The sequence below is a fragment of the Nannospalax galili genome, unplaced genomic scaffold (assembly GCF_000622305.1).
Source record: "Nannospalax galili isolate Female #2095 unplaced genomic scaffold, S.galili_v1.0 scaffold113, whole genome shotgun sequence".
NCBI classification, from domain to species: Eukaryota; Metazoa; Chordata; class Mammalia; order Rodentia; family Spalacidae; genus Nannospalax; species Nannospalax galili.
The window spans coordinates 3,183,062-3,210,775 of record NW_008335444.1 but is presented as its reverse complement, the minus strand read 5'-3'; the positions used below and the strand labels follow the sequence as shown (position 1 = coordinate 3,210,775).

Here is a 27,714-nt window from a genome sequence, read left to right as displayed (position 1 = left end):
GCCAGATTGGGACTACTGAGACATCCAGCCTCGTGGACTGAGCGACTACAGAGTCTCAGCCTCTCCAGTGTGGTGCAGCCATCGTTGGACTACTCGGACTCTATCCTGTGAGCTAAGCTGATAAATCCCTATACATATATATTCATTCTACCGGTTCTGTTTCTTTGGAGAACCCTGACTAATACAAACAGCAAGAAGGAGCTAACGTAGATGAACACATCTTGCTTCCTAATACAAATGGCATGCCAGGCAAGATGCTTGGTGCTAAGAATACAGAATGAGAATAGAGTTGGTACTCTAGCTGTGGGACATATGGAAGAATTACAAAGACTATGACTCATGAAATGTTGTCTAAGAAGGAACACAAAATCAAAGGAAGAAATGAGTGATGGTGAGGAAAACTCAGTTAATCATGAGCTGAGACATGAAGACCTTACACAGTCTACAACCTAGGAACTGGTGTCCAGCATTTGATCGCTCAGGAAGCTGACGTACACGGTGTTACACAGTGTTATTAAATGAAGATAATTAGTTATGCCTTCCCTGTGCCTATTCCTCTGCTTCTAGGTGGTAGGACCAGGACCCTAGACGCCAAAGTCCATGTCTTTGACCAAGAAAATAACTCAAAACATGAACAAATTAGTTTGTTTACTTACTTATAGGGTCTCATTGTAGCCTAGCCCTGGGATTACAGAGATACACCACTTATGCCACAAATTGACATTTTGATCTCTATTCCTTATCCTATAACTCTCCTTAGGTCCTTGAATGTGAAACTAGAAAAACAAATAGGGGTAATCTGTTGATAATATAATTGTACAGCTATTGCAGATAGTACTGATAGGATATGATGCGCTTTGGAATGTTTTACTTAAACTTTGTTAAGAAACAAAACTAATTTTCCTAACAAGTTTCAGTTCTCAGAGTGCAGTTCCCTTGAAAAGGACAAATTATCTAAGGTTTTATTGCCAAAAGATATAGGCTCCCCTAAGTAAAACCTTCTCATTTTCTATGATTAAGACAGTAATTTTTGTTTAACAACTAGCCTTAGAAACCAGGCATCAGCAAAGCTAAAGAATCATAACCTCGGGCAACTCAGAGAACATTTGCATTTGTAGAAAATAGAAAGTCAAAGCTGAAGAATCACCTGTCCCAAGCATTCTCCAAGGAGCAGGAGGGGCCCAGTCTTGCCTCTCAGCCAGCTCATCACTAGGCCAATGAGGGAGGAAGACGGTGTACCGTTTGGCCTGGGTTTGATTTGGGGATATATGATAATGAATTAAAAGAAAATGGCTGGAGTTTGCTTCATCTGACAAACTTTCAACTACCAAAAATAGTAATAATTCCTCTGGTTAGTAGATGGAAGAGTCAAAGTAAAGGCGTGGAACTGAGTTAATATACCATCTATGCTGGCGTGAGAAAAGGCTTTCTCCTTATACACACGGAGTGTCTGACAAGCACTGTTTCCCAAGTGGCCTTGACTCAGGATTTTCACTAAGGGGAAGACGGATGATTTTTATGGACACAATTTTCTAGACATTTTGGTCAGTTCTTCATTATTATCATTTAATGTTCATGATGCTTTATGTAGATCATGATTGTTTTGACTTTACAGAACAAGAAAGTTCCCAAGGACACAAGAGCTGGAATTCAAGCATGCTATGCAGTTACTACCAGGTCATACCACCTTACTAGTAAGAACTAGTTGCGATGCCTCCCTTTTCTTTTTGTCTGCCTCATTCAGTATTCTTCCAGGGCCCAATCACAGAACTTTCCCAGCTGTGGCCCAGAGTGATGACAGCAGGCATGGAGTCAGTGTGAGAAATCTCGGCCCCCTAGACCACTGGCCTTTGGCACATTAGCTGTGCATATTCTATAAATTAACTTTTAATGTAATATGATAGGCAAGCATAATGTTAGATGTAGAAGATACTTCCTAAACAAAGAAAGTTTTACACAGAACATAAAGCAGAGGTTCTAGGGGACGAAGGTAAGGGGAGATGGGACATTATACTTTCAGAGGTGCAAAGTTTCCATTTTGGAAGATGAAAGTTTGGGAGACGAATAGTAGTGATAGTTGTAAAACAATATGTATGTATTTAACTGTACACTAAAACATTATGTATGTATTTAACTGTACACTAAAATGATTTGGTATTATATGGATTTTACCACAATTAAAAATAATTGGAAATAATGCATATTTCAAAAAGATACATAGTTGGTACTGGAGAAATGGCTTAGAGGTTAAGAGCACTGGCTGCTCTTGCAGAGGACCCAGGTTTTGTTCCCAGCACCCACAGGGTGGCTAACAACTGTCTGTAACTCTAGTTCCAGGGGATCCAATGCCCTCTTCTGACCTCCATGAGCACTGAACAACATGGGCGCACTTATATACATATAGGCAATACACTCATACACATAAAAATTTAAAAAATATTAAAAAGATATATATATATATAGTTATTAGTAATACTTTCATAATTATTTTCTCTTAGGATAAGTATTACAAAGAAGGGATTATTTTAGAAGAGTCATCATGCTTGTATGCATAACCACTATAAGACAGCAATATATGACTATGCAGGCATTCTTCCCCATTAGACAGAACTGCTCAGATCTGAGCCCACAGAGCTCCTCATAGCCCCAGCAAAGCTGGGGGACTCCAAGTGAGAGTGACTGTAGGACAGCTGATGTCTTCCAGGCTAAGCATCCAGCCTATGGCATCCATAATTAAGCCCTAATGTAGAAACTATAGTACGTGACATGCACCCTGTCCTTTGCTAGGAAGGCTTACGCATCACAATGATCATCACAATGATGACACTGTTAGGGTAGTTTAAAAAAGTCAAGAACTGTCTAGGTTTGGGCTGTGAGATGGCTCAGTGAGTAAAGGAGCTTACTAACAAGTCTGGTGACCCAAGTTTGATCCCCAGGACTCACACGGTGCAAAGAATCGACTTCTATCAGTTGTCCTCTGACCTCCACTCATGAGACATGGTAGTGCCCCCAGAATAAATAGTGATTTTTAAAAATTTTTAAGAGAAATAGGTAGGTTTAATTTGGAAAATAACACAAAAGTACTATTTCCATCATTGTTGAAAAACAATGTGCACCTTTCCTAACAGAGTTCACTTCCAATCCCGACTCTACCTATGGGGGTTCAGGTCACATGACCTCTGCTAGCCTTGCTTTCCTTGTCCTCATATGACTTGGCAGCATCATAGATTTGTTATACAGTAAGTTCTTTGCTAAGATAATGTTCTAGAATTCTATCTTCCCAGGGCAAAGGCAGAAGATTCTGTTCAAACTCTGGGTAGCTCAGAGGTGATTATTCGAACAGGACCATTGGTGAGCTTCTGGGGGTGGCCCTCTCAGTTTCCCCAACTCTTTTGTACACCTCTGACAGATGTCTAGTGTGTAAAAAGAGTTGTGAAGTTCTTCTCACTGAGTGACTGAAGCGATGGCATGTGTGCAGAGCATACCTTGGTTCAACAGAAAGATGGACCAGAGAGGGAACAAAAGCGAGCAGAGCAGTGTACCTGACACATGGACTTCGGACTATTTGTTTGGGCCCCTATGCCTTATTTGGAACAGTGTCCCCCAGATCTCTATCACATCAAGGGCTTTCTTCTTTTTGGAAACATCATATTTTAGCAGGTCCCTCACTGTCTAACTTGGATAGTCTTACATTATAGGTGCTCAATATATTTTTGTGGAGTTCAAAATGATGAAATGTCTTTTCCTTTCATATTTGTTCTTGTTCCCTGGGTTGTATGGGTCTATGTGGAATTTAACCCTCTTATTCAAACACAGTTAGAACTCAAGTTTGGGCTCATCAGATCCTATCTGTAAACCAGACAGAAGCTTCAACAAATGGCTCAGGTGAACCACTGATTTGACCCATTCTAGACCAAGATGCTGAGCATCCAGAACTCTGACCATGACTAACCTCTTCCTCTGAGGAACAAGATTGCTGCTTGCTTTGAGATTTGAACAGAGCTGCTGGCCTGACAAAGCAGGAAGAAATGTTAGCCAGCACAAATGGCTCTCCCCCTTTGTTTTCCTTGCTGGTTTTCACAACCTGCCAGGTCAAGGCTCTGAGAACCACCTCACTGGACAGGGACAGTTAGCAAAATGACAATATTAGCATCACTAACAACTAAAATATGATAAATGTTATTAAGCATAATCTGCTCAGAAAGATGCTTAAATAAATGCTATTTAGGCAATTATATTCTTGTGCCAACAGATAACAAATGATAATCACTGTCTGTGGCAGTAAATACATATTGATTAAGTTCAAACTTAGAACTCCAAAATGAATTATATCTGGTCATGGCTAAACTGCTTTGCTCACTGGAAGAAAAAAAAAATCCCACACAACACCTATTATAGCGCATTTAATTAAGACAAGCATCAACTTTACGCGCCATTATTTACTTCTGCCAAATCTCTATGGTGCAAATATTGAACACTGGCATCTCCTGAATGCTAATAATCTGTTCTGAATTTCAAATGATTACATAAATTTTAGGAAGTGCTTATTTGCCTGCACCCCCCTTAGCTGCAAACACTCCATCAGGGCATTAGGATGAAGACATGCGTGGCATTTGACAAGTGTCTAGTGAGTGTTTTACTAAATTAGAATATTACATATGAAAAGGTAAAAACTGAGCCTGCATGCTAATGGTTCAGGGAACCCTGGGACATTTATTTTGCTTATCTGACTTCATGAGGAACAATTTAACTGATGCACTTGGGGCACGATGTGAGATGAATATACAGCATTGCTGGACTCTGTGGGCCAGGAGGTGATGGGTGGCATGTGATGGACTATGTGATGGTATTTTGAAGAGACCACCACACAGCAAACACTGCCCCACTGGAGTTGCCTACCAGGCCAAGCTGTTGTGGACCTTTTACCAGGTTTGGAATAAGAACTTCAGACATGGAGACTCTCAAGCTTCCTTCAGAATACCCTTAGTATTCAGCTGTAAACTGTGGTGCATAAGTACTTTCCAATCAGTTTTATACCATCAGCTAAGGAAGGAGAACAGGATTTTTCTTTCCCTTCATGGATTTGCCTTCTAGAAGACCATATACTTAGCATCTCCATCTCTAGATTTATAAAGGAAAGGAAATAGTTCCTTTTGCTTTTAGACACTGCAAACACAGAGCTTAATCATGGAATTAAATTTCTCCGCTGGAATTAGAAGCGTCCCCTCACCCCCGCTTTGTAGTCCTGGATGGCCTGGAACTCACTATGTAGACCAGGCTATCACTGTGAATCTCTTCTCTACAGAAAGCTCTGACAGTGGACCATCACTGGGCCTTGCTATCAAGAGAGGACACACAGTACACTGAAAAAAGGGAAAGCGATCAAGCACTTGATCTTCATCAAAAACCACAAAATGGAAGAATTAGTGGATGGAATTCAAATATGGAAAAAAAAAATCACATAGCACATCAGAAACTGAAGACTATGGAAAACCAATCAACACATATAAATTTCCTTACCCCAAAGCCAGTAAACATGTCAATTGCAGCTCCCCATGCCTCCTACTCAAAGGACTGCATCCATCTGAATCTTATAGATATGTTTAGCTCCGCGTGTATGTGTGTGTGTGTGTGTGTGTGTGTGTGTATGTGTGTATGTGCAGTGTGTGTTACTGGAAATTAGACCTAAGGTCTAAGACCTAAGACATACCCTGGCCATTTATTGTTATTATTATTATTGAGTACAGTTTTATTTTTTATTTGTTTGTTTATTTTTTGTCTTTTTGAGACAGGGTCTCCCTGTAGTCCCAGCTGGCCTCATTATGAAGACCAGGCTGGCCTTGAACTCACGCCTGCCTCTGCCTCCAGAGTGCTGGGATTAAAGGTGTGCGCCACCATGCCTGGCCTTATTGAGTACAGTTTTACTTTCATTTATCCTAAGCAGTCCTTGAACTCCCTAAGCAGTCAAGGATGACCTTGAGCTTCTGAATTTCCTGCTTCTACTTCCAGGGCACTGGGATCACAAGCATGTGACATCATGCTCAGTGTATGCTGTGCTGGGAATCAAACATAGGGCTTTGTATATGCTAGGGAAGCATGCTACCAACTCTGCTATACCAACTAGCCCTTACCTATTTTTTGAGATAGGATTTCATTAAGTTGCTCAGGCTGGCTTGAATTTGCACTACAACACAGGATGGCCTTGAACTTATGATCATCCTGCCTCAGTCTCAGGAGTAGTTGAATTAGAGGCCTGTGACATTATGCCTGGCTTACTTGAGGATTTTTATAACCAATGATAAACAGAGGAGGGGAGAGAATGACCATTCAATTTTTGTTAAAACAATGAAAACAGATGCTAAAGTAGATAAATAATTAGAGCTTATGACCATAAAGCCTTCCAAATGGCTGCAGAATGCTCCAAAGAAAGATCAGACCCAACAGGCAACAACGGGCTGTAAGAAGGATGTCTTTGGAGAGAAAAGTACTGAGCTTTGAGTCAAAGGCTTTCTTCAAGTTCACTGAAACTCTGAGTGCCAGAGTTCAGAAGAGGTAACAACTTATGATATTTAGAGACTGAGGGAATTCAAAGCTGTACTAATGACAGTCAGTCCTCTGTCAGTGTTCTGTATCCTCAGAAAAAAAATCGTGCACGTATTGAATGGATATAGATTCTTGTTCTTTAAGCAACACAGTAGTCTTTACATATGATGTACATTGAATCAGTTATTGTAAGTAATCTCAAGATTATTTAAAGCATAAGGGCAGCTGTAGACAGGCTATATGAGAATGCACCGTCACTCCATGTAGGGACCTGGAAGCTTCAGGTTGTGGTATTGGAAGTGAAGGCAGGGAGTGTTTATGGTGGGACCAGTCCCCAACCCTGTTACTCAACAATGACTGACTACCTAGGAAATGTGCCCAAAGACGGCGAACGTGCCAAGCAGTTTCCTGCTGTTGTAAAAGTTTTTCTTCTGGTCCACATTTTTCAGCTGATTGTCCTAATTCCCCATAACATTTTGCCCATAAATCTCATCTTTGTACATAGGTAGTGTTTAAAAAATACTGAGGAGTTGAAATGTCTCTGAAGAGGCCAGAGTGGAGCGGAAGAGTACTCACTGGCACTGGGGCTGTTGGCTCCAGGCCTGGATCCCAGGCTAAAATGTTGGGTAAATCATCTAGTTTTGTTTTTTCACCTACAAAACTGGAGGCAAATGTCCACTTAGGGCCTGTTCCCCTGTAAGGGAGAAACTAAATGATTCACTCCTGTGAAGGTATTTTATTATTAACACTACTGAAGACAAGTTTTAGAATTATTCTTGCTATGGTTCATTTTGGTATCTGACTCTTCCAGGCCCATGACCTCGAAGAATTGTAATGCTGATGGATTCCACAGATGATTTTCTTCCTAAAGGAAAGTGAGTCTCCATTTTCCTTATAATAACTCCCTTCATAATGTAAAGGCGTACCCTTTCTTTGTAGCACATGCCAAATCCTCTAATATTTGTCCATAGGATCTATTTGCTAGCATAGCTTTCTCTAAGTGTTGTGCTGTGTTTTCTCATTATTTCATTCAAGAATGCAATAAATATTTATTAAAAACCCATATCTGTCAGGTACTACAAGGAGCAAAGCATACTGTATTCACAGACTTTTACAGCTTATTGGCTGGGGAGATAAAAGGCCTGTGCTTTGCCATACAGCACCCTTTGTCTAGTTCTAGACTTGGGCAGTTTAAAGGAGCCAAAGCAGACAAGATGAAAAATGCGTTGCTTGGCCTTACGGCGCCTCGTTTCTTCTTCAGAATTAAGATTTTAAAGATTTTTCAACATTTCAAGGTTCATTTTGATCAAGTCATAGCAATACTATTTATTCTGGGATCTTGTAGTAATTGCTTAGGTCCATTTGCATTTCAGACAAAGTGCTCATTCCTTCCAGATAAAGGAGCTGCCTCAGAAGTAGCAGCGTGGAACCTGGGGCTGAACCAACAACTCCACAGCGAGCATGGTTCTTGCCTTGTGCCCTTTGCAGCTCCAGGGATGCTCCGCAGAGCAACTCTGATGACAGGCAAGTGAAGCTAATGGGCAGTAGCTTTTCTGTGTGAACTACCTGAATTATTCCCCAAGACAACAAAACCCATCTTCCCCGGGGTTTTTGTCTCTGTAGAGAAGACTCTTCCTTGGGTTCTGTGATGGTATAATCAGATGTCACAACGAAACTTTGGAAATTTGGTGTGAAGAAAGAGCTGGAATGGATGGACAAAGTGGGATAGTCTCTGTTTCACTGATGTAGGATTCAGTCAACACCAGCGAGGAACTGCATGACATTCTTCAACTATGGTTTACTAATACAAGCAAATGCATCACCTGATATTAGCCAATAGGAGTCCTAACTTTTCTGCAAGTTAATGGTCCCAAAGAGCTTATCAATAAAAATCTCTTCTCATAAACTGAAAGAAGGCAAATTAATAGAAGAAATACTTTAATCTTGAAGAGAGATTTGCTTGAGATACTGCTTTTTGGCTAAAATGACCTCCTATTACCCATTACAATTGCTTTGGCTTTAATTTAAAACTAAGTAAGCCCATTTATTCATGCATTTTTCTAGTAAATATTTTTAGGTCCCTACTATGTGATACACTAGAAGCCTGAGTATAGAGAAAACATAAAGGAGTTTAACCTCAACGATGGCCCTGCCTACAGCACTGAATTCTACTGCACAGAAGGAACTGTAAAGAAGATTGGCCCCTTTTGGGAACTAGTTTATACTTAGAGAGACTCAAAGCACTGTTTATTTCCCTCAAGGAAAATAACTATAACTGAGCCAAACATCACAACTACTTCCAGAAATATGGTCTGATCAGAGAAGAAGATAATTTATAGCATATCAAGGATGCTTGTTAAAAAAAAATAACTATAATATGCTCTGAGTTCTTTCTTTTGCCACCTGGGATATAATGAAAGCCTAGCAGCACCCAGCCATCAAATCTCTGGGGCTAAGAAAACCTCCAAGCCAAAAGTAACATCTTAGCCAGAATAGTTACTTGTTGCACTGAGCACTTACACCACATTAATATTCCTGATGATGAATGTGGATGGCATTATTCAGGTAGCTGCAGATAAAAACCAACAGGCTGTTTTCCAGTTCTGCCCTTATTTTCAGGAGGTAACATCTGTGGGAATCTCACTCATCTAAACTTCATCTAGAATGATATTGAGGATATCATCACCTGTACTTCTTTCTCCATAAGATTTATTTCTCCTCTAATGGTGACAATAAATTCCATCAGTCACTTGGATTCCTTATTAGAAGAAAGTAGGACCATAAACCAATAAACATTAAAATTGTTATTTTGGTCTCTCTTGAATCATCATTTTAACTTCCTAACTTAGAATATCTCCTGTTGTGTCAGAATATCAATGATTAGCAATCTATATTATCTCATATTGGGCAACAAAATATGGTAAAGTTTTGGAGACAGTGTTTCATATAACATAAGCTGGCTTTGAACTCAGTATGTAGTTGAAGATGACCTTGAACTGTTGACTCTCCAGCCTCCACTTTCTTAGTGTTAGGGTTACAGGTGGGTACCACCACACCTAATTCATGCACTGTTCAGGATCCAACCCAGGGTCTTCTGCATGCTGGGTAAGCACTCTACCAACCAAGCTATACTCCCTAGCCTCAATTTAGCAGGATTTAAAGAGCGTATTATAGCTGTGTATGATGGTGTATGCCTTTCTTTAATCCCATCAAAAGGATCTCTGTGAGATCCAGGCCAGCCTAGTCTTGATAGCAAGTTCTAAGTCAGCTGGTGCTACAGGGAGACCCTGTCTCAAAAAGATGACCCCGTGCCCAGAAAAAAAGAAGATGTTACAACTAGCAAAGGTTGAACCTCAAGGAAGGTCTATTATATATCATTTATTGAGAGATATAGAAAGATATGTTTTTTTAAACTTTTATTTCCTTCCTTAAACTACTTAACCAATTGGTGTTTGCTCATGGATCAGTCAGCAGCCCTGAAGATTTTTGGTCAAGTGTTTTCTTTTCTTTCTTTCTTTCTTCTTCTTCTTCTTCTTCTTTTTTTTTTTTTTTTTGGTATGTTTTGAACAGGGTCTCCCCACAGGCCCAGTTGGCCTGAACTCACTATGTAGACCAGGCTGGTCTTGAACTCACACAGATGCACCTGCCTCTGCCTCCCAAGAGGACTGGGATTAAAGGCATGTGCCACCATGCCCAGCTAAGTGTATTTTTAATTTTAGTCCTGTTGTTTAGCTTTTTGTGGAACAATGAAATAGTATTAGAGGTTTATAGGAGGGGCATGGCTGTTCCCAGAACCTCCTTTTACTAAATTGGTCAACTGCTGCTCCTACAAAGTTTCCCAAGTATCAAAGTTCTGAGGCCACCCTGACCTCTCCTTTCAATTCTGTCATAGCCTGTGCTTGATGACCTCTCCTAAGTATGTCCCTAATCTCCTCTGATCCCCATGCAATGTTAAACCATTTGCTACCTTCAAGACACACAAACAGGAACTGTCCATCTTGTCTGCATACTTTGGCTGTGTTTCCCAGAATCCTTCGGAATAAGTCGTAAAACCTTTGGCTCCAGCCGGGTGTGGTGGTGCATGCCTTTAATCTCAGCACTCAAGAGGCAGAGGCAGGTGGATCTCTGTGAGCTCAAGGCCAGCCTGGTCTACAAAGTGAGTTCCAGGCCAGCTAGGGATACAGGGAGACCCTGTCTCAAAAAAACAACAAAACAAAAAACCCCCAAAACAAAAAAACTTCTGTTCCACCATATCCCAGAGCTAACTCAGTACCTAGCACATGGTAAATGTTCATTTAGGATTTGTTGGATGTACCCAAGGCCTGACCTTCCACGGTCAGGCTCTTGCCTGCTTCTCCCTCCTGTCGGCTTCCTCTCTACCTCCTGTTCCTCCAACTTGTATTGTTCTCTCTTGCCTTTGAACTTTTGTACTGGCTGTTCTTTCAGCCAGTACCAAATGCTGTACCTGCTCAAGCCCCATCTTCTCTCACCAAATCCGTCTGGAAAGGGCTATTTCATCTCTCATGCAAGCCCCTCTCAACACAGCCCCTGGCATCTAATCACTATTACTGTCTCAGTTTTCCTTGAGATGAAAGGAGTACAAGGTGGAGCACAAGCACAGAACATACTTTGATTAGGCGCAGGAGCAAGTACCTGGTTTAGGACGTAGACTAGGGTTTAAAGATGGCTCTGGGATGATTTGACGTCCCAGATAAAACAGGTATTTGCAAGCAAGCTTGGAATCTAAAGTTGATTATCTATATAACTCAATAAAGTTGCGATTAAAAACGATTGATTATCCATTGTTTCTATGGGGAAAATTATGAGGAAGAAAGTTTTCTATTCATAATTTGGAAACCACCTGGTTTACTGCTCATTATTTTCTTACTACTTCTTTAAAAGGGAATTCTTGACCTAAACTCTTCCTGTGATCAGAAAGCTGTATTTCCCTTTCTTCCTTAAGCAGAAAGTAGACAAGGTTTTGACAGACACTTTAGGCTGCCTATTTCCCAATGCCCTTTGCTTCAGAAATGGTCAACATGTTCATTCAAAGAGGTATTGGGCTTCTGATAAATATAGTTGCTCAGGAAGATCATTTGTAAGGTTCAAGGTTGAAAGTGTTTAAGATCTACTTCTCTCCCCAGAATTGGAAGAATATAATAATTTGGAAAACAAAGAAGGCAAGATAAAAGTGATGAAGCTAATGATCGTCATGGTTGATGTGCACATCTTCAAAAGTAACACAGCTCCAATGATCTAAGATACCTCTGAAAAGAGATTTAGCTCTCTGAATATTTTATCAGAAAGATGCTGTAAGATTCCTTACACATACATCACTGTATTTCCACCTAATTACTAATCAAACGCACTAGTTGAAACCAGAATAATTTGTGGGGTCTCAGCAAGCAGGCCTGTGCTATTAAGTTTGGAGCTCTGTACACTGTTCTTGCCTAACAGACACAGACTTACTTGAATGGAACTTTCCTGTTTGTTGTGGTTAATACAGAAACCACACAGGACTGAGTCTTGGCACTGTAAATCTTTGAACACTACATCTATAAAATTCTGTTGTCTTTTTACATTTACAGTGACATTTCTTTTTGCTATATTTATCACTCTTTCCAAAATATGAAAATGCCCTTTTTGTTTTAAATGTTGACTAGATGAGAAAAATTAACTCTGGCTCCATTACTTCAAGTGATCCCTTTATTCGCAACAGTTGTGCAGTGCTGTCAAGAGGAATTTTGAAACTAAAGGACCCAGTGTGGAGGGCAGGCACATCTGTTTTACTTTGCAGTTTGTTTTATTGTTTTATTTCTTAGAATATGAATTCACAACTATCTTATAACTAAAGACTAAAGAAAAAACATATGTTGGTAAATCTGATTTCGGCCATTATTTTCATTCAAGGGAAGTTGCCTCCCTCAGCTGTCTGCCAATGAGGAATAGATGGACTTGGCAAAAAGTTTATTTAAGTTGGCTTTGTTAAGCCAACAAAACACAGAAATCAAGTACGGGACAGGCAGAAAAATCTGTTCCTTTGAAGTCAATAAAAATCCATCTCCTTAATCCTTTTTTTATTCCAAGCAGAGGTGATTTTTCTCAACTGGCTCACTGAGAACCTTGATTTAGCTAATCTGTCTTGCTTGGTTATCTTTCTTCTCCAAACCTCTGCTAAAGAAGCACCTTTCCCCTCGACAACCACCATCCTTTATACTTGCATAGTGGTGCATCTCCACTGAACAGTCTCCAGTTAATCCTGATAGAGATTTTAAAAACAGGCTTCTAATTGCCGTCCATGAAAGCGGCAGTAGGTAGGCGCTGACATGAAAAGCACGCACAAAGGATCAACGGTAGAAAGACCGCGCAGACTTGGCACCACAGTTTTTCCTCCCTTTAGTCTCCATTAGGCTTTCCGTCACGGCTATGTGACTATTGCTTACCTGCCCATGGGGAAGAAATCCCGGTACAGCTCTTGTTCTACACCCAGCCTATCTGCTGAAGGGCTAAGAATGATGTGTAAACACACCCAAGTGTGTGTGTTCACGTTGGAAGATTTCACGACTTGGAAAGCAAAGCATTATCTTGGTAGAACACAAACAGGTACTAACATCAAAACACTCAATGTTCGCATTTTAAAATAATATAAGAACAAAGTTTTACTTACCTAAACTAAACAGCACCAAGAATTTCAGACACACAAACTCTCGTTGATCAAACTGGAGGGAACGAAGTCTTGCCACCAGCTCCTGTGCATGACTCATGAGGTTGTTGAGTGTGGCCCCGGCTTGTGATGCTATAATGGAATAGTCCAGCTGCAACACAGAGTCACAGCTGTGACAATCATCAGATCAACAAACACACAGTTCAAGGGCTATTACTAAGAATTATGGGTAAAATCAGGTTGCAATACAGATTTCCAACACTGGGGGCTTTGTTCTTAAAGGTGGCTTGAGATACCTTCTCCTATAAAATATGTCACAATTACTTTATAAAAATTGAGCTGGGTGTGGTGGTACACGCCTTTAATCCAGTACTTGGGAGGCTGTGGCAGGAGGATCTCTGTGAGATTGCAGCTAGCCTGGTCAATATAGTGAGTTCTAGGTCAGCTGGGGCTAGAGGGAGATCCTGTCTCAAACAAAGAGACAAATTGAATGTCAATGAGTTTCACAGGGAACAGGCTTTGACTGCCTAACATTATTTTTGGGGGGGTTTTTTTGAGACAGGGTCTTCCTGTAGCCCCAGCTGTCCTGGGGCTATGTAGACCAGGCTGGCCTTGAACTCACAAAGATCTGCCTGCCTCTGCCTCCCAAGTACTGGGTTTAAAGGCGTGCCGACCCCCACCCCTGCGACTGCCTACGTTTCATAAGTATGCAAACACCTGCTTTTCTGCAGTAAAATTACATTACCAAACAAGATAATTTTAAAAAATAAATTTATCTTGGAACTGGAGAGATGGCTCAGTAGTTAAGAGCACTGACTGTTCTTACAGAGGATCAGGGTTTGAGTTCTAGCACCCACATGGGAGCTAACAATTGTAATTCCAGTTCCAGGGGATCTGATGCCGCCTTTTGACCTCCATAGACAGTGCACAATACACTTATACACATGCAGACAATACAGTCATACACATAAAAACTAAGTAAAAAGATTTTTTAAAAATTAAAAACGAATTATTAAAAAAATTCTTATGTGTTATGTGTGTGTGTGTCCCTTAGTCTATGTATGTGTACCCCATGCATAAAGAAGCCTGAAGAGGTCAGAAGAGGTCATTGAATTCCCTGGAACTAGAGTTATAAGCAGTTGAGAGCCACCATGTAAGTACTAGGAACCAAAGCTGGGTCCTCTGCAAGAGCAGTCCTCAAGTGCTCTTAACCCCTGAGCCATCTCTCCAGGCCCCCAAGGCAATTAATTAACACCACAGAATAAGTTGATATAAAAACAAACTGTCCATAAAAAAATGAGCCCACAGCAGCATTGTACATGTACACTGTGCCATTAGCAAGTATGTGAGGAAAAGAACGATTGCAATCTGTCTCGGCTGGTACTGTAACGACATTTTAACATAGTCACAGTTCAAGACCGCATGCTTGTGGAGGGTGGAGTACCGGAGTATGATAATTAAAGTCTAAGTAGCCCAAGTTGGCCTTGAACTCACAATCCTCCTGCCTCAGCCTTTTCAGTGCCACCATGCCTGGCTCTAAAGTATTCTTTTACGTTTGTTGCCTTCTTAGAAGCTGACATAAAGCTGCTAGCTTGAGGTGATTATATTAGATTTCGTTCTCTCCTTCCCCCCCTCCTTCTCTCTCCCTCTCCACCAACATCCTAATTCTTATATAGAATAATTTCTTAGTCTGGAAAGCAAAATCAAAAACAAAGGCTTATTTCTCTTTTCACTTTTAAAAATGACAGAGGCACCAATCTTAGATCATAGGGACCTAAGTTCATGTTATAATAGCAAGTTAAGATGCTGGGGGCTGTCAGCGGTAGGACTGACTTTGCTGCCGCATCCACAGTGTGGGAAGGCCCAGCACTCTGGTTCTTGTTTTCCTGGTGAGCTCTCAAGCAGCTAGACACCCTTTTAGGTGCGTTTAATATTTGCAGGAGCAGCAAATTTGTCTGGGAGGCAAGTCCTTATCTGCCACTCACCCAGAGCAGACTGTATTAAATTTTTATATTTATTGACATTTCATTACCATAATTGACTGCACTAGCTCCACTAGAAGAAGGCAAGGGGCTGCCTCCTAAGCAGGAGAACCAGTCCCCTGAGTGGAATTTGCAATTAAAAACAAGGCAGAATGGATTTTTTTATTGTGTAAATATGATGAGTTGAATTTTCAGCTTTAACTAGAGAATACTGGGTGTAAAGAAACCTTCTTCAAGAGTGGGAAAATTATGAGTCAGTGGAAAGATGACCCCCAAAGGTGTCAATCAGTTTACAGAGAGTCAACTGCGCATGAAAAAGCCACTGTTAATGTGTGTTCCAGAAAAGTTCCTGCCTCAAGCCCGGTGCCTTCTACTAGAACTACCCCCCCTGGGCTGGCACCATGGCCCAAGGAATTTAAACATCAAGCAATCCATGAGCTTCCAATTCTGAATCATTGGGAGGAAAGGGTCAGTCCTTAGGCAACCTGAACCTGGGCAGGAAGATGAACTAGAATGCTGCAGAGCACAGCGAGAGGGTTCTGGCTCAGAGTGCCCGCCAACTCCCATTTTGCCAGTTCTGTTACAGGGGCACTTTCTACCTCAAGAAAGTTCTCACCTAAAAGTAGTGCATGTGGGGCTGGAGAGACGACTCGGAGGTTTAAGAGCACTGGCAGCTCTTGCAGAGGACCTGGGTTCGATTCCCAGCACCCACATGGTGGCTAACAACCAAACTGGAGTCTGTAACTACAGTTTGAAGGGATTACATCCAACATCCTCTTCTGATCTCTGCAGACATTGTACGACCTGGGTGCACTTACATACATGCAGCCATAACACACATACACGCAAAACAAAAATAATAAATAAAATATTTTTTTAAAAGTAGTGCATGGGGCTGGCGAGATGGTTTAATGGGTAAAAGCACTTGCCTCAAGTCCGATGACCTGAGGCCAATCCCTGAGTCCCACACAGCAGAAGAGGACAGACTCCTGTGATGTACATGCCCACACACAATAAATAAAATGTGATAAAAATTTAAAAATTCATTGTTGGGTTGCATCTTAGCAAAATAAAAAAAAAGGGAAAAAACAATGGTTAAAAAACAACTAGTGCATGAAGGGTGGATGTGGTGGTGCACGCTTGTGACCCCAGAGACAGGAGGACCACCAGATCCAGGCTACCCTGAGCAACATGGTGAATTCTAACCCAGCCAGGCTAGCTTAGTCTCAAGAAACCAACAAATAAATATAAAAAATAAAAGCATAAACTCTGAATTATTTAAAACTTGCCTGTAAGCTTGCTACTTCCAGTTGAATGTCCCAAACCCAAAGCATTGGCATGTGAAATGCTCTCAAGTGTAAAACATTATGACAGCTAACATGGCACCCCAAGGATGAGTTCCATGTGGATGGGCACACTGAATGTACCGGACAACATGACCTTTGGGCCATGTATACAAAGTATATGTGAAATTCAAATGAATCACATATTTTAAATTGGGACCCATCCCTTATATACACTTAGAAGTGTATACAAAAATACACTTCAGCTTTCTAAAATCTTAAAGGAACCTAACATCTGAAAGGCTTCTGGTCCCAAGTATTTTCAGATAAGAGATATTCGGCCTGTAATAGAAATTCGATAGCTACAAATGGGCTGGGTGTAGGAATGACAGTAGGAAAGCCCAAGGACATGGCAGTGGTGGAAGAAACCTGGAAAAAGATGAAGGAATATGAGCCATCCTGACCCTTACCAACAGACAGACTTGGGAAAGTCTGACCACAGCTCCACCCCTTAGTGTATCATCTTTAGATAAGGCAGTTAAGCTGGATAAGGTGCCTCTCACCTCTGTGATTACCAAGAGATAATCACAGTTAAGCTTGGAGCCAACTGAATGCACTGTGGATACTACTTAAAACATGCAAGTACAATGTAGTAAAAATCACTGATTGAGCCCTAATCCAGAAAGCTGTATTAAAATAAAATTTAAATGCATAGTATTAGTTCATTTTGTATTATTAAGATGAGGCTATTTAAATTTGATGCATGTGTAGTTTCAACAGGTCTATGATAATAAGTTTGAATACTAGAATTTCATACTTGGAAATATAGTAAATTATAATTGGAAGGAATCTAAATTGTTTCGCAGGATTATCTACTTAGTGAGAGACCTTTAGTAAGATGGACGTTGGGAAATCAATTGGCATACTATCACGTTTATAGCCTTACATTTATTTACATGCTAATTTGAAAGCTCAAACATGCTTATTAAATGGGAGCTCTGGTCACATTTCTTTCAAGGATAATTTATCAAATGGCACAGCTCTGAAGGAGGATGGGCAATTTATTTCTGAGACAGCACACAGAGCTGAAACTTCCTCACATTTTATTACAAACATAATTATATTTTCATTGTTGGATGCAGGGTTTGTGCTCATTTCAGGAGCAGCTGGCCTTGTCTTTTATGTACTTAGTAAAATTAATTGATTGTTCTCTTACGTGTAATCTTTATGCCATTAAATTCAAGGGGGAGATGGAAGAAATGTTCTAAGTTTCACTCATTGTGAAGATACAGAAATAATTTTAGCTAAATTGCCTTTATGTCTAATATCCAAAATTTTGATGACTTGTATATTGTAAGATGCTTGTCCTTTTAATACGGTGCACAATAATAAAGGACAAGAAGTTGGCAGTAGATCTTTCCCTTAGGAGGATGTTACAGAGGCTGTTAATTAGGTACAATATGCAAATACTAAAATCTGACCTCATGTCAAAGAACTCTATTGTTATTATATATATATGTACATTACGATGCATATATGTACAGTTTAAAAAATACTGGTTAGAATTGTCATAAGTAAAAGATGCTGGCTATGTAGATGTGATATGACAATATTGAATATTAATGATAATCACTAACTTTTGCTTCAGAGTTATTTAATCTGCACTTATTTACATACCCAATAAAACACACAATTAGCAAAGCAAGGTGGCTCATGCCTTTAATCCCAGCACTTGAGGCAGAGACTGAGACAGAGAGAGGCAGGTAGACCTCTATTAGTTCAAGGTCAGCCAGGGCTATATAGTGAAACCCTGTGTCCCAAAAAGGAGGAGGAGGAGGAGGAGGAGGAGGAGGAGGCCTGCCTAGCTGGAAGAAGAGGAGGAAGAGGGGGAGGAGGAAGAGGGGGAGGAGGAGGAGGAAGAGGAGGAAAAGGGGAGGAGGAGAGAGGAAGAAAATACATAATTAAAACATGATAACAAATTTTAGAGTTAGGAAAACTTGGTGTAAAACACAGGAGCCTCCCATCAGAGCTAGTCCTAGGGGTTTGGATGCGCTCTAGAGCACTATTCAATCACTGGACATGAGGCCCCAGCTCTGCCAACATTGACTGAGCCAGATGGCTGTCCCCCAGACTTGAAGCTGTGTTCTCTTAACTAACTGCATTCTTTACAGTCTTCAAGATATAGTTTTCTGGTACCCCTTATTTTCTTTGCTTTTTGCTTCTTTCTCCCTCCCTCTGTTTCCTCCTTCATTTCATTTTCCTTTTCTTATGATGCTGGGCATCAAGACCAGAACCTCACACATTTTAGGTAAACATTGTCTACTAAGCTATATCCTTAGATTAGCCCTCATTTAAAAAACTCAGTCTAGTCTTTCCTCTCTCTGCTGTAGTAATTTCATCAGTTAATTGCAGCACTCCACACTCAGTAGAAAAAGGCAGAATCTAGGCCATGGAGCAGCTGGGACCTTGTGTTCCTGTCTGGCCAGGGGGCTGCCACAAAGCTATGTATGTACACCATGCTCATGCTTCAAGGTAATAGGAAATTGCTGTTGGTGTTCCCTTTGTGTCAGGACTTTGGCCTCAGTGTTATAGACTGAGGCATATTTAATATTACTATCTGCTAGGTTTAGAATACTCAGAATAAATGTTTTCATTTGTTCCATAAGTGATGATCATGGGACAGTTGGAAAAGTCTACAGGCAAATTCGGAAATTTATAATTAGTTGTTTGGGAATACTGCATTCCTTCTGGGTGGGACTGGAAAACATTGTGGAGTTCAAAGTTTTATCCCATAATCCCTGTCATTCCTTCTTTAGAAGGGTGTGAAGCCAGATATCTGCCTCAGCTTACAAGGTGTGTGTGTGTGTGTGGGCGGTTATGACAAGAGAGACTCACACTAGGGCTAAGAAACTTTCACGGAGACACTGGACCATCTGGACAGCTCTGAAGTCCGGTCTCTGCCCAGACTCCCTCCTCTGAACTCTTCTGGGCTGTACTTGACTGTGCCACAGGGCTTAGCAGCAAAGCACGTGCAAAGGGCAATCACTGCCATTACCGAGCAGACGGAGGAACTGCCACTCTTATCGCTGTTCACTGCAGGGCGCTGCCTAATGGTTCTCCTCCCACATCTTTGGTTGCCTTTCAATTATCAGGCTATCAGAAACATTTTTGACCTAAATGAAGAGTGCCAACTAAGAAGCCTTAGGGGAATCCTGCGTGGTTTACCTGTACAAGATTGAATTTTCTCCCTATTAGTTCAGTACAGTAAATCATGGAAACAGACTTCTATCCTTGTGTGAAAGTTCACACTCTTGACAATTCATGGAAATAAGTTACTATGTCTCTGTGACAGCCTAGTTTGGGGGACTTTTAATTTATTTCTTAATTTAAAAATTTTATGTGTATGAGTGTATTGCCTGCATGTGTGTAAGTGCATCCGTGTAGTAAAATGCCCTCGGAGGTCAGAAGAGGGGTTGGATTTCCCTAGAACAGGAGTCACAGATGATTGTTAGCTGCCATGTGGGCGCTGGGAATCGAACCTGGGTTTTCTGTAAGAGCAGCCAGTGCTCTTAACTGCTGAGCCATCTCTCCAGCTCAGGACTTTACAGAACTGCTTCCTGTAAATCCTATTACAATTTTCTCATGTGTGAACCATTACAGGCCCCACTGTGAGGCAAGGACTCTTAAGCTTGATATTTAAAAGGGCTTGCTCAAGATGTAGCTAGTAAATTTTGGAAAGTGTGCATAGGATGTTCTGACTCTACACTAGACTGCATGTATGTCTATATACAGACACACACACACACACACTGATATATACATATATACATATCTACTCTCACCATTTCCAAACCAAAGTCAAGCAGTCTGCATTTTTTTATTAGTAATGCAGAAAACTAGAAAACTTTTCTCAAAAGAGCTGTAGAGAGCAGGGGACAGATAGTGATGGAGATGGTCAAATTGATCCAGTCCGCAAAAACTCTGACATGGTGCTTGCCTTTAATTTGATTGGGAAAATGTGATTTATTAATAATACAGCAAATGATGTGGAGACAGCCTTCCATTTTCAAATACGCACTGCCATGGTTTCACAGCACATAAACATTTATGGCTGGATGTAAAAGATCACAGTGCCTGAGTGTTGGAGTCACTGTGGCTGAACGATGCAGTGGTGCCCTGAATAGCTATGACCACATGGACTAAAGGAATCAGAGTGCACCATGAATTTACAAGCAGCAGTCCATCAGCTGTGGAGAGGAAGGTAAGAAACCAGAACTTGCTCCATTGGAATTAAGCCCAGTACATAGATATCCCAGATATCTAAATCAGTCCCTGATTTTCCATGTTTTGCTGAAGTGTCACTTTCTCACTCAGTAGGGCCAAACTGTCCTGCTAAACACTGTGATCCTTAGGTCCCACTGCAACGCATATCCATGAATCCAATGACTCTCCTTCCTGCTGGATCCTGTTTATAATTGGTCAAAAGCACTTGGGCTTCTAATATAGCACAGGTTTGTGTTGTTTTCGACTCTTGCTACAACATGTAGTTCCATGGAAACAAGATTCTTTGTTTCATTCCGTAATACATGCCAATGCCTCAGAATAGTGACTAGCACACAGTAGGGCATACAGTAAATAGTTACTGATTTAACAAGTATCTATTTCAAAACAAGTAAAACATTGCAGTAATTTTGCCTTCTGTTTTCCTACTGAATGACTAGCTCTTGAAAATTGGAACTCCTGTCCCTTCTCGTGTGCTTGCCCCTCTATGCCAACTTTTTGACTCTGACATTTGAATTAAACTCTTCCACCAACATCATCCCAAACTAGCAAGGATTCTGGGGCTCCAAGTATATAGCTCAGGAGTAGAGAGAGCACCTACCTAACACGCACAAGGCCGGCCCTGGATTTTATATCTAGCACAATCATCGTTATCAAAATGGTAAGGATTCTCCAATTTACAAAGGTCTGTAACTGACTCACTACCAAACAAATATGGTGAGTTTGTGTAGAAGCTTGAAGGGAAAAAATGCCAGTCCTAATCACCGAGCCTGATTTAGCGGCTGCTCTGACCCTGGGCAGGACTTTGCATCCTGCAGACTGTAAGCAGCAGAGCACTGTTCATTCTGTTTGCTTTTACAACTTTATCTGTAATCATCAGGGCAGGAACTGAGCGCACCGAGTCATCATTTCTCAGTTATTTGCAGCCAGTCTCTCCCTTTCCAAGCACAGGAGTGCTTCTGACCTAGTTAAATTCCTGCCACGCTGAACATGCTTAATAAAAAGAATTTTTTCGTCCTATACTCACTTGTTGCCCAGTAACCAGGAAGATTGATCCTTCCTTCCCGTGCACCACTTGTCGGTAAATGTGGTCGAGGATTAAGAGCTCGCTCCAGCAGTTCTGAAGCAGCTTCATTTGGTCATCAACCTATAATTGAAAAAAAGGGGGAAAAAAAAACCCCATGTTATCTGCTACCTTTTGGTTTTTTGCATAATTTTCCACACAAGGGGACCAATAAGCAAGGAGGTCCCCATTAACGGCCACCAGGTACAGAAGCCCTGAGTGGACATCCCCACCCCTGAAAGCATGACTTTCATTTAAACAACTGCTGCACAGGAAACATACAAGGTTAGCATTTAGAATGAACTACTAGGAAAAAGTGCTTCAATAGGTTGGTCTAACTAGCATTACCAGAGCTATTAGAGTTTGATTGTTGGAGGTACAGGTGCTCAGATGAACCTTAATAGGCTTTATTAGAATGATCACAAATAGCTCATGCTCATGTATGCAAAGATACATACATACACACACACACATATGTGTGTGTGTCTCTGTGTGTGTGTATGTCAGGAAAACTAACATGACAGCCCAAAGGATTTCTGAAGGTAGAGATGTGATGGCATTAATGGTCACATAGTTGACAAAAAGTGTCAACTGGAAGTCTTAATGGTGTGAGACTTTCAATAGAAAGATCACCAAGGCTGTTCCCAGTACTAACTAGCACTTGTGCTGGACATGGTAGTACATACCTGTAACTCTAGCATGGGATATGAAGGCAGGAGGATCAGGGTCAGCCTCGACATAGCAAGTGTGAAGGCAGCCAGAGCTACAGAAGACCCTGTCTAAAAACAAAACAACAAAAACCCTGTACTTGCTTTTTAAAAATGATTCAATGTCCCCCAAACTTCTATATGCCAGCTTCCTGTGGGGCCAAGAGCAGGAGTGCTGTGCAGATGAAAACGGAAAGCACTGATGCAGTGGGCATTTCAGTCATTCCATCTCATCTTCTGGGGAATGGAATTCTTTGATGACAAAAACACACGTACAGTCTGTACACATACAGTCTGTACATTTACCATCTAACCGTGGAGAGAATCAATCCTCTGTCACAGCTGTCTAACACTCCACTCTTTGGGGCATTGTTTTGGCTTTGACTCATGGGCCATGCCATTGAAGTTAGCAGAATTCCTGACGGTAAGGTCTCAACAAGGCTTGGAGGCATGCCTCCCAGTCCTTCCCAAAATCTAGGCTGTCTCCAAATTATACCAAGCAGTCTGAGAATTTTCCAAGTCAAATGAATTTAACTCACTGTAAACAAAATTATTTTTAAGAAGGCATTCAGTAAGATTCTAGATTGTTGTCCCATAGAGATAAAAGCTGGTGGCCAAGTTTATTTCCACAAGGCTGGGATACAGCGAACATGGTCAAAATACTGAACTTGGAGTGAAAACAACAGGATTTAAGTCACAATCCCTGTACTTTCTAATTGTGAGAACCTGGCTAGACCATTTAATTCTGAAACCTTACTTTCTCAACTAAGTGTGTGAAGTAGTTTTTGGTATGAAGTTGTCGTGAAAGCCCTTTCTAAGCTGGGTATGGTGGTACATGTCTATAAATTCCAACACTCAGGAGACTGGGGTAGAAGTCTGAGGCCATCCTGGGCCACATAGCAAGAAGTTTGAGGCAACCTGAGTTACACAGTGAGACCAGAGACTCTATTTAGGGGGTTGGGGGGAACGGGGGGAGTAGGAAGGAAGGAGAGAAGGAGAGAGGGAGGGACAGAGGGAGGGAGGGAGACCTGAAGGTTCCACCAACAGCAGATCAAGTGTTCAAATATATGAGCCCATGGAGGACATTTCCCATTGCAACTACCACACATGCATTCAAGACAGAGAGGGAGGAGAGAGACAGAGAGAGAGAGAGAGAGAGAGAGAGAGAGAGAGAGAGAGAGAAAGAGAGAGCCCTTGGCAAAACAATAAACAAATGAAGAAACTACAAAAAGCAAATGCACCAGCTTGAATGCTGTCCAAGTTCTGTTCAGGGAGGACAAAGTGGTTCAGGGATTCAGCTCAGTGGAAGAGTACCTGTCTAACATGCACAAGGCCCTGGGTTCCACCTTGAGTACCTCCTATTCCCCAACTCTAAATCCCAGTTGCAAATAGACTGAAGCTACCATCGGGCTCTGTGATGGGCAGATGTATTCTCAAGCATTTCTCAAGAAGAAAAATTGTAAGTAACTAAGTCTGTTCTAACCAAAAGAATTTGTGTTTCAGTACTGGCTTTGAATGTAGGGCCTTGCATGTCACGTGCTAGGCAAAAGCTATAGCATTGAGCAAGCCCAAGTAGCTACTATTTTTTCAAAAATGGTTTATTTTAAAATATGTGCGTGTGTGGGTATGTGTATGTGGGTGAAGGTACCCGTGGATGCTAAAAATGTCTAATTCCCCTGTAGCTTGCGTTCCAAGTGGTTGTGAGTCACCCGATGTGGGTGCTAGGAACCAAATTTGGGTCCTCTGGAAGAGCAGCAAGTGCTCTTCACCTCTGATCCATTTTTTTCCCAGTCCTCAATTAGCTATTTTTGAGCCAGTTATTTGGTGAGTATAGGTGTGAGGCTCTGGGATGAAATGACAAAGTAAACACAATCCCTGCCTTTCTTTCTTGTTCACCCAGCACTCAATGGGTCCATTGGCAGTGGCAGTTCCTGTCCTTCTTTAGACGCAAGTGTGTGTGGTGCTATAGTCAGTCAGATGGGGGCAGCAGGTAGGTACTCTGCAAAGAACTGACCTGAGGTGCTGAGAGCTGCAGGCGTGTCAATGCACCCAGAGCAGACGTGCAGTTATCTCCCTTAGGTGCTAAAGGTGATTTTAGAACAAAGTCCACTTTGTTCCTCTTGTTTTATTACAGTCTCACATGTTATCGGGATCTGATTTCAAATTTACCAGTCTATGATGGCAATTTGGTTTTATTCTTTAGCACTCACTCTTTTCAGGGAAACCCAAAATACTGCACTTTGAGATCATCTCTCTGACAATGACCACACAGGTGAACATGGCCTACACCTGCCAGGAGGTCCAAAGTCCATTTATGGTGATTAGTGGGACTTTCAGCTAAGGGATCTATTTATACAGCAAGAAAAATGACTGACCCCCCCACTTTTTTTACAAGTTAAAAAGAAAGGAAAGGAACGTGTGAAGGGACTATCTGCCGGCCATGGAAGGAAGGAGAGCAGACATCAAGGAAGACTATTTTCTGGGACTCCCTTCCTCTTCATTTCTATCTGCTGGTCACCAATATTTTGCATACAACATAAGAGAAACAGTTACGGAGCAGAGCTTGCCACATGAACATACTGAAATTGTAAGATGTGAATCTAACCTTCCCTGGTTTGTTAGAACGTCGAGGGTACACTATTAAAATCTGCTCAGCTCCCAGTTCTTCTGCTTTTTTGGAAACTGCTGGAATAGGTGACATTGAACATCTACTTGCAGAGAGTGTGTCGTTGTTTTATATACTGTGCTGTTTAAGTCATCATTTCCTCTTTGTATCTAATAGAGGATCTCCTATAATTTGTTTTCACAGAGTGCCCCAGATGTTTCTGTCTGCCCTGCTTTAAGCTGCAGTCCTGCAGCCTTCCACAGTGCTTGGCAGTAAAGAGGCACTCTAATGTTATTTGACTGATTACATCCACCTCTGCAATTGCCAGCCTTTTGTCTGTATATCTCAGATGCCCAGTCCTACCAAATAAGCCAGCATCTTCTTTGGTGATTGTGAAATGAATGATAATCTTTGAAAACAGTGAAACTACCAGCCATTTGTGACCCCTTTCTCAAACGGAAGTTTGCACCCATAGCTAGCCCTTGGTAAGAATGTCTTGACTGACTGTAATTTCAACTCCTCTCTTGCGCTCCCTTGTTTGAACACTCTCTGAGGAAGTTTCCCATGCCAACATTCCATCTCATTATTTTCCACATTGATTACATGATATTTTACAGGATCTTGAAATTGATGCATGTGCTTCTCTAGATGGACATAGTTTTTATGCAGCACTGTGAATAAAAGGGCCAGGAAAGATGGTGACTGGCTAAGAAGTACTGGAAGGCTGGGCGTGGTGACCCACACCTTTCATCCCAGCACTTGGGAGGCAGAGGCAGGCAGATCTCCATGAGATCCAAGGCCAGCCTGTTCTACATAGTGAGTTGCAGGCCAGATGGGGCTACAAGGAGACCCTGTCTCAAAAAGACAAAAAAAAAAAAGTGCTAAAAATTTTGCCTTTTTTACTTTAGAAGAATGAGCTTTAAGCGATGGTTGACAGGCACCAATGGAAAAAAGTAGTTTATTTTTAAAAAGAAAATTCTCCAGGCACTAAATGCTGTAAATGAACAGTTTAAGGTTGTATTTGGGGAGCCCAGAGGGGACTGATGGGCTGTAAGTTCCATCATATCAAAACCTCTCACTAGTGGTTAGTAATATTACCTCATATAATCCTGAGTTATCAACAGTAATAAAAGGAAGGACTTATCTCAGAAACCTAGTTACCCATCAGAGAAGCTATTTATATTGATATTACAGATGAGGGTGTAAAAGAATACAAGTCTCATATTCTTGCAAAGCAGAGTTTCCCACACCCCGGCACGTTAATCATTAGAAACATGTGCTTTCTCATAACAAAAGTAGACCTGGCAAAAAGGAGAAAAATGTAAAGATTTTTCTCAACCCTGTTTTCAGTTTGCTGAAGTTTCTGTTGCCCCATTTCTTCCCCTTTGAACAACCCAGGGACTGAGAGAGTTGTTATTTTCCTTCTTGGACAGGCTTTTTAAAACTGTCACCATAAATCATTGTAGTTGAGCTTTACAAAAGATTTTTTTTAGAAAGATAGTGAAATGGACAGGTAGTTTAAAGTGGACATAAGTCTACTTCTTTTCTTTTTTTTTTAGTGAGTTCCATACATGAGTATTGTATTTGCATTGTTTCTACCCTTCCCAGTCCCCTTCCAACCCCTCCTAGTGCCCCCTCCAACCTGCCCCCCGTCCAGGCCTCCTCTAACTCCTACCATGCCCCTCACTGCCTCACAATTTCTTGTCCTCTTCTTTATTATTGTTACATACACATTATATACATATATATTATATATAATATAATATAATATAATATAATATATATTATTGAGTTCATTTAGGAGTGGCTGTGTGTATCTCTGTTTAGGGCTGACTACTTGAGATAACCTGTCAGGGAGCTAGTCCCTGGAGAAAACTGATTCTCTGTCAGCATTCATGGGTTGCTTGTAGCTTTTCATCACGAGGTGGGATTCTGTGAAGTTTCCTCTATCCACCTTGGCACTTACACTGGTTTTGCCACTATGCAGATCTCATTAGACTACCATACTGTGGAAATCTCATAGGTGTAGCTTCAGGTCTAGAATGCATTAACTAGCAGCAAGTATCTTTTCTCTCTGGTTCAGAAATTTCTTACTATATTCTAAATAGTATCCTTATATTTACAGACAAGTGTACCTCTCACCATTTACCAAAGACGCTTCTTTTTGCAACAGATGGAAACTATTACAGAGTTCCACAATGGGTCAAATACAGAGAATAAGTGACTGTGAGGGGCCCAGCCTTAAGTGATAACACCTACAATGCAACCTCTACTCCTAAGGCTCAGGGAACATCTCAGGAGAGGGTAGAGAGATGATAAGCCTATCTCTCATTTCCAACCATTCAGTTGTTATGGTCCTGCCTGTATTAAAAACAGGGATGGGTGTGGCGAGGGATAGGTGAGTGAGGTGCAATCTGCTTTTGAGAGCTCACGCTCCAGTGACAAGAGCAGAGTGCAAACCAGATGCTCAAATGCCTTTCTGCTGCTCCCCAAGTCAGAGGAGGAGAGTGTAAGCGAGACTTAACCTTTAGAATCTTTAACAAATCTTTTCTTTTTTGTTGTTTTTTGTTTCTCAGTTACTTCTGT

General features: G+C 41.2%; 1 protein-coding gene across 6 annotated transcripts in view; it reads right to left on the bottom strand.

The window, feature by feature from the left end:
• Positions 1-27,714, bottom strand: part of Nr5a2 (nuclear receptor subfamily 5 group A member 2) — a 141,368-nt gene that overhangs the window by 37,056 nt on the left and 76,598 nt on the right. For all 6 annotated transcript variants that reach the window (XM_008830260.2, XM_008830261.2, XM_029562148.1 and 3 more), the window contains 2 exons: positions 21,781-21,900; positions 13,211-13,358 (listed from right to left, as the gene is read on the bottom strand). In XM_008830260.2, the coding sequence (XP_008828482.1) occupies positions 13,211-13,358; positions 21,781-21,900 (268 nt within the window). The remainder of the gene's footprint in view (positions 1-13,210; positions 13,359-21,780; positions 21,901-27,714) is intronic.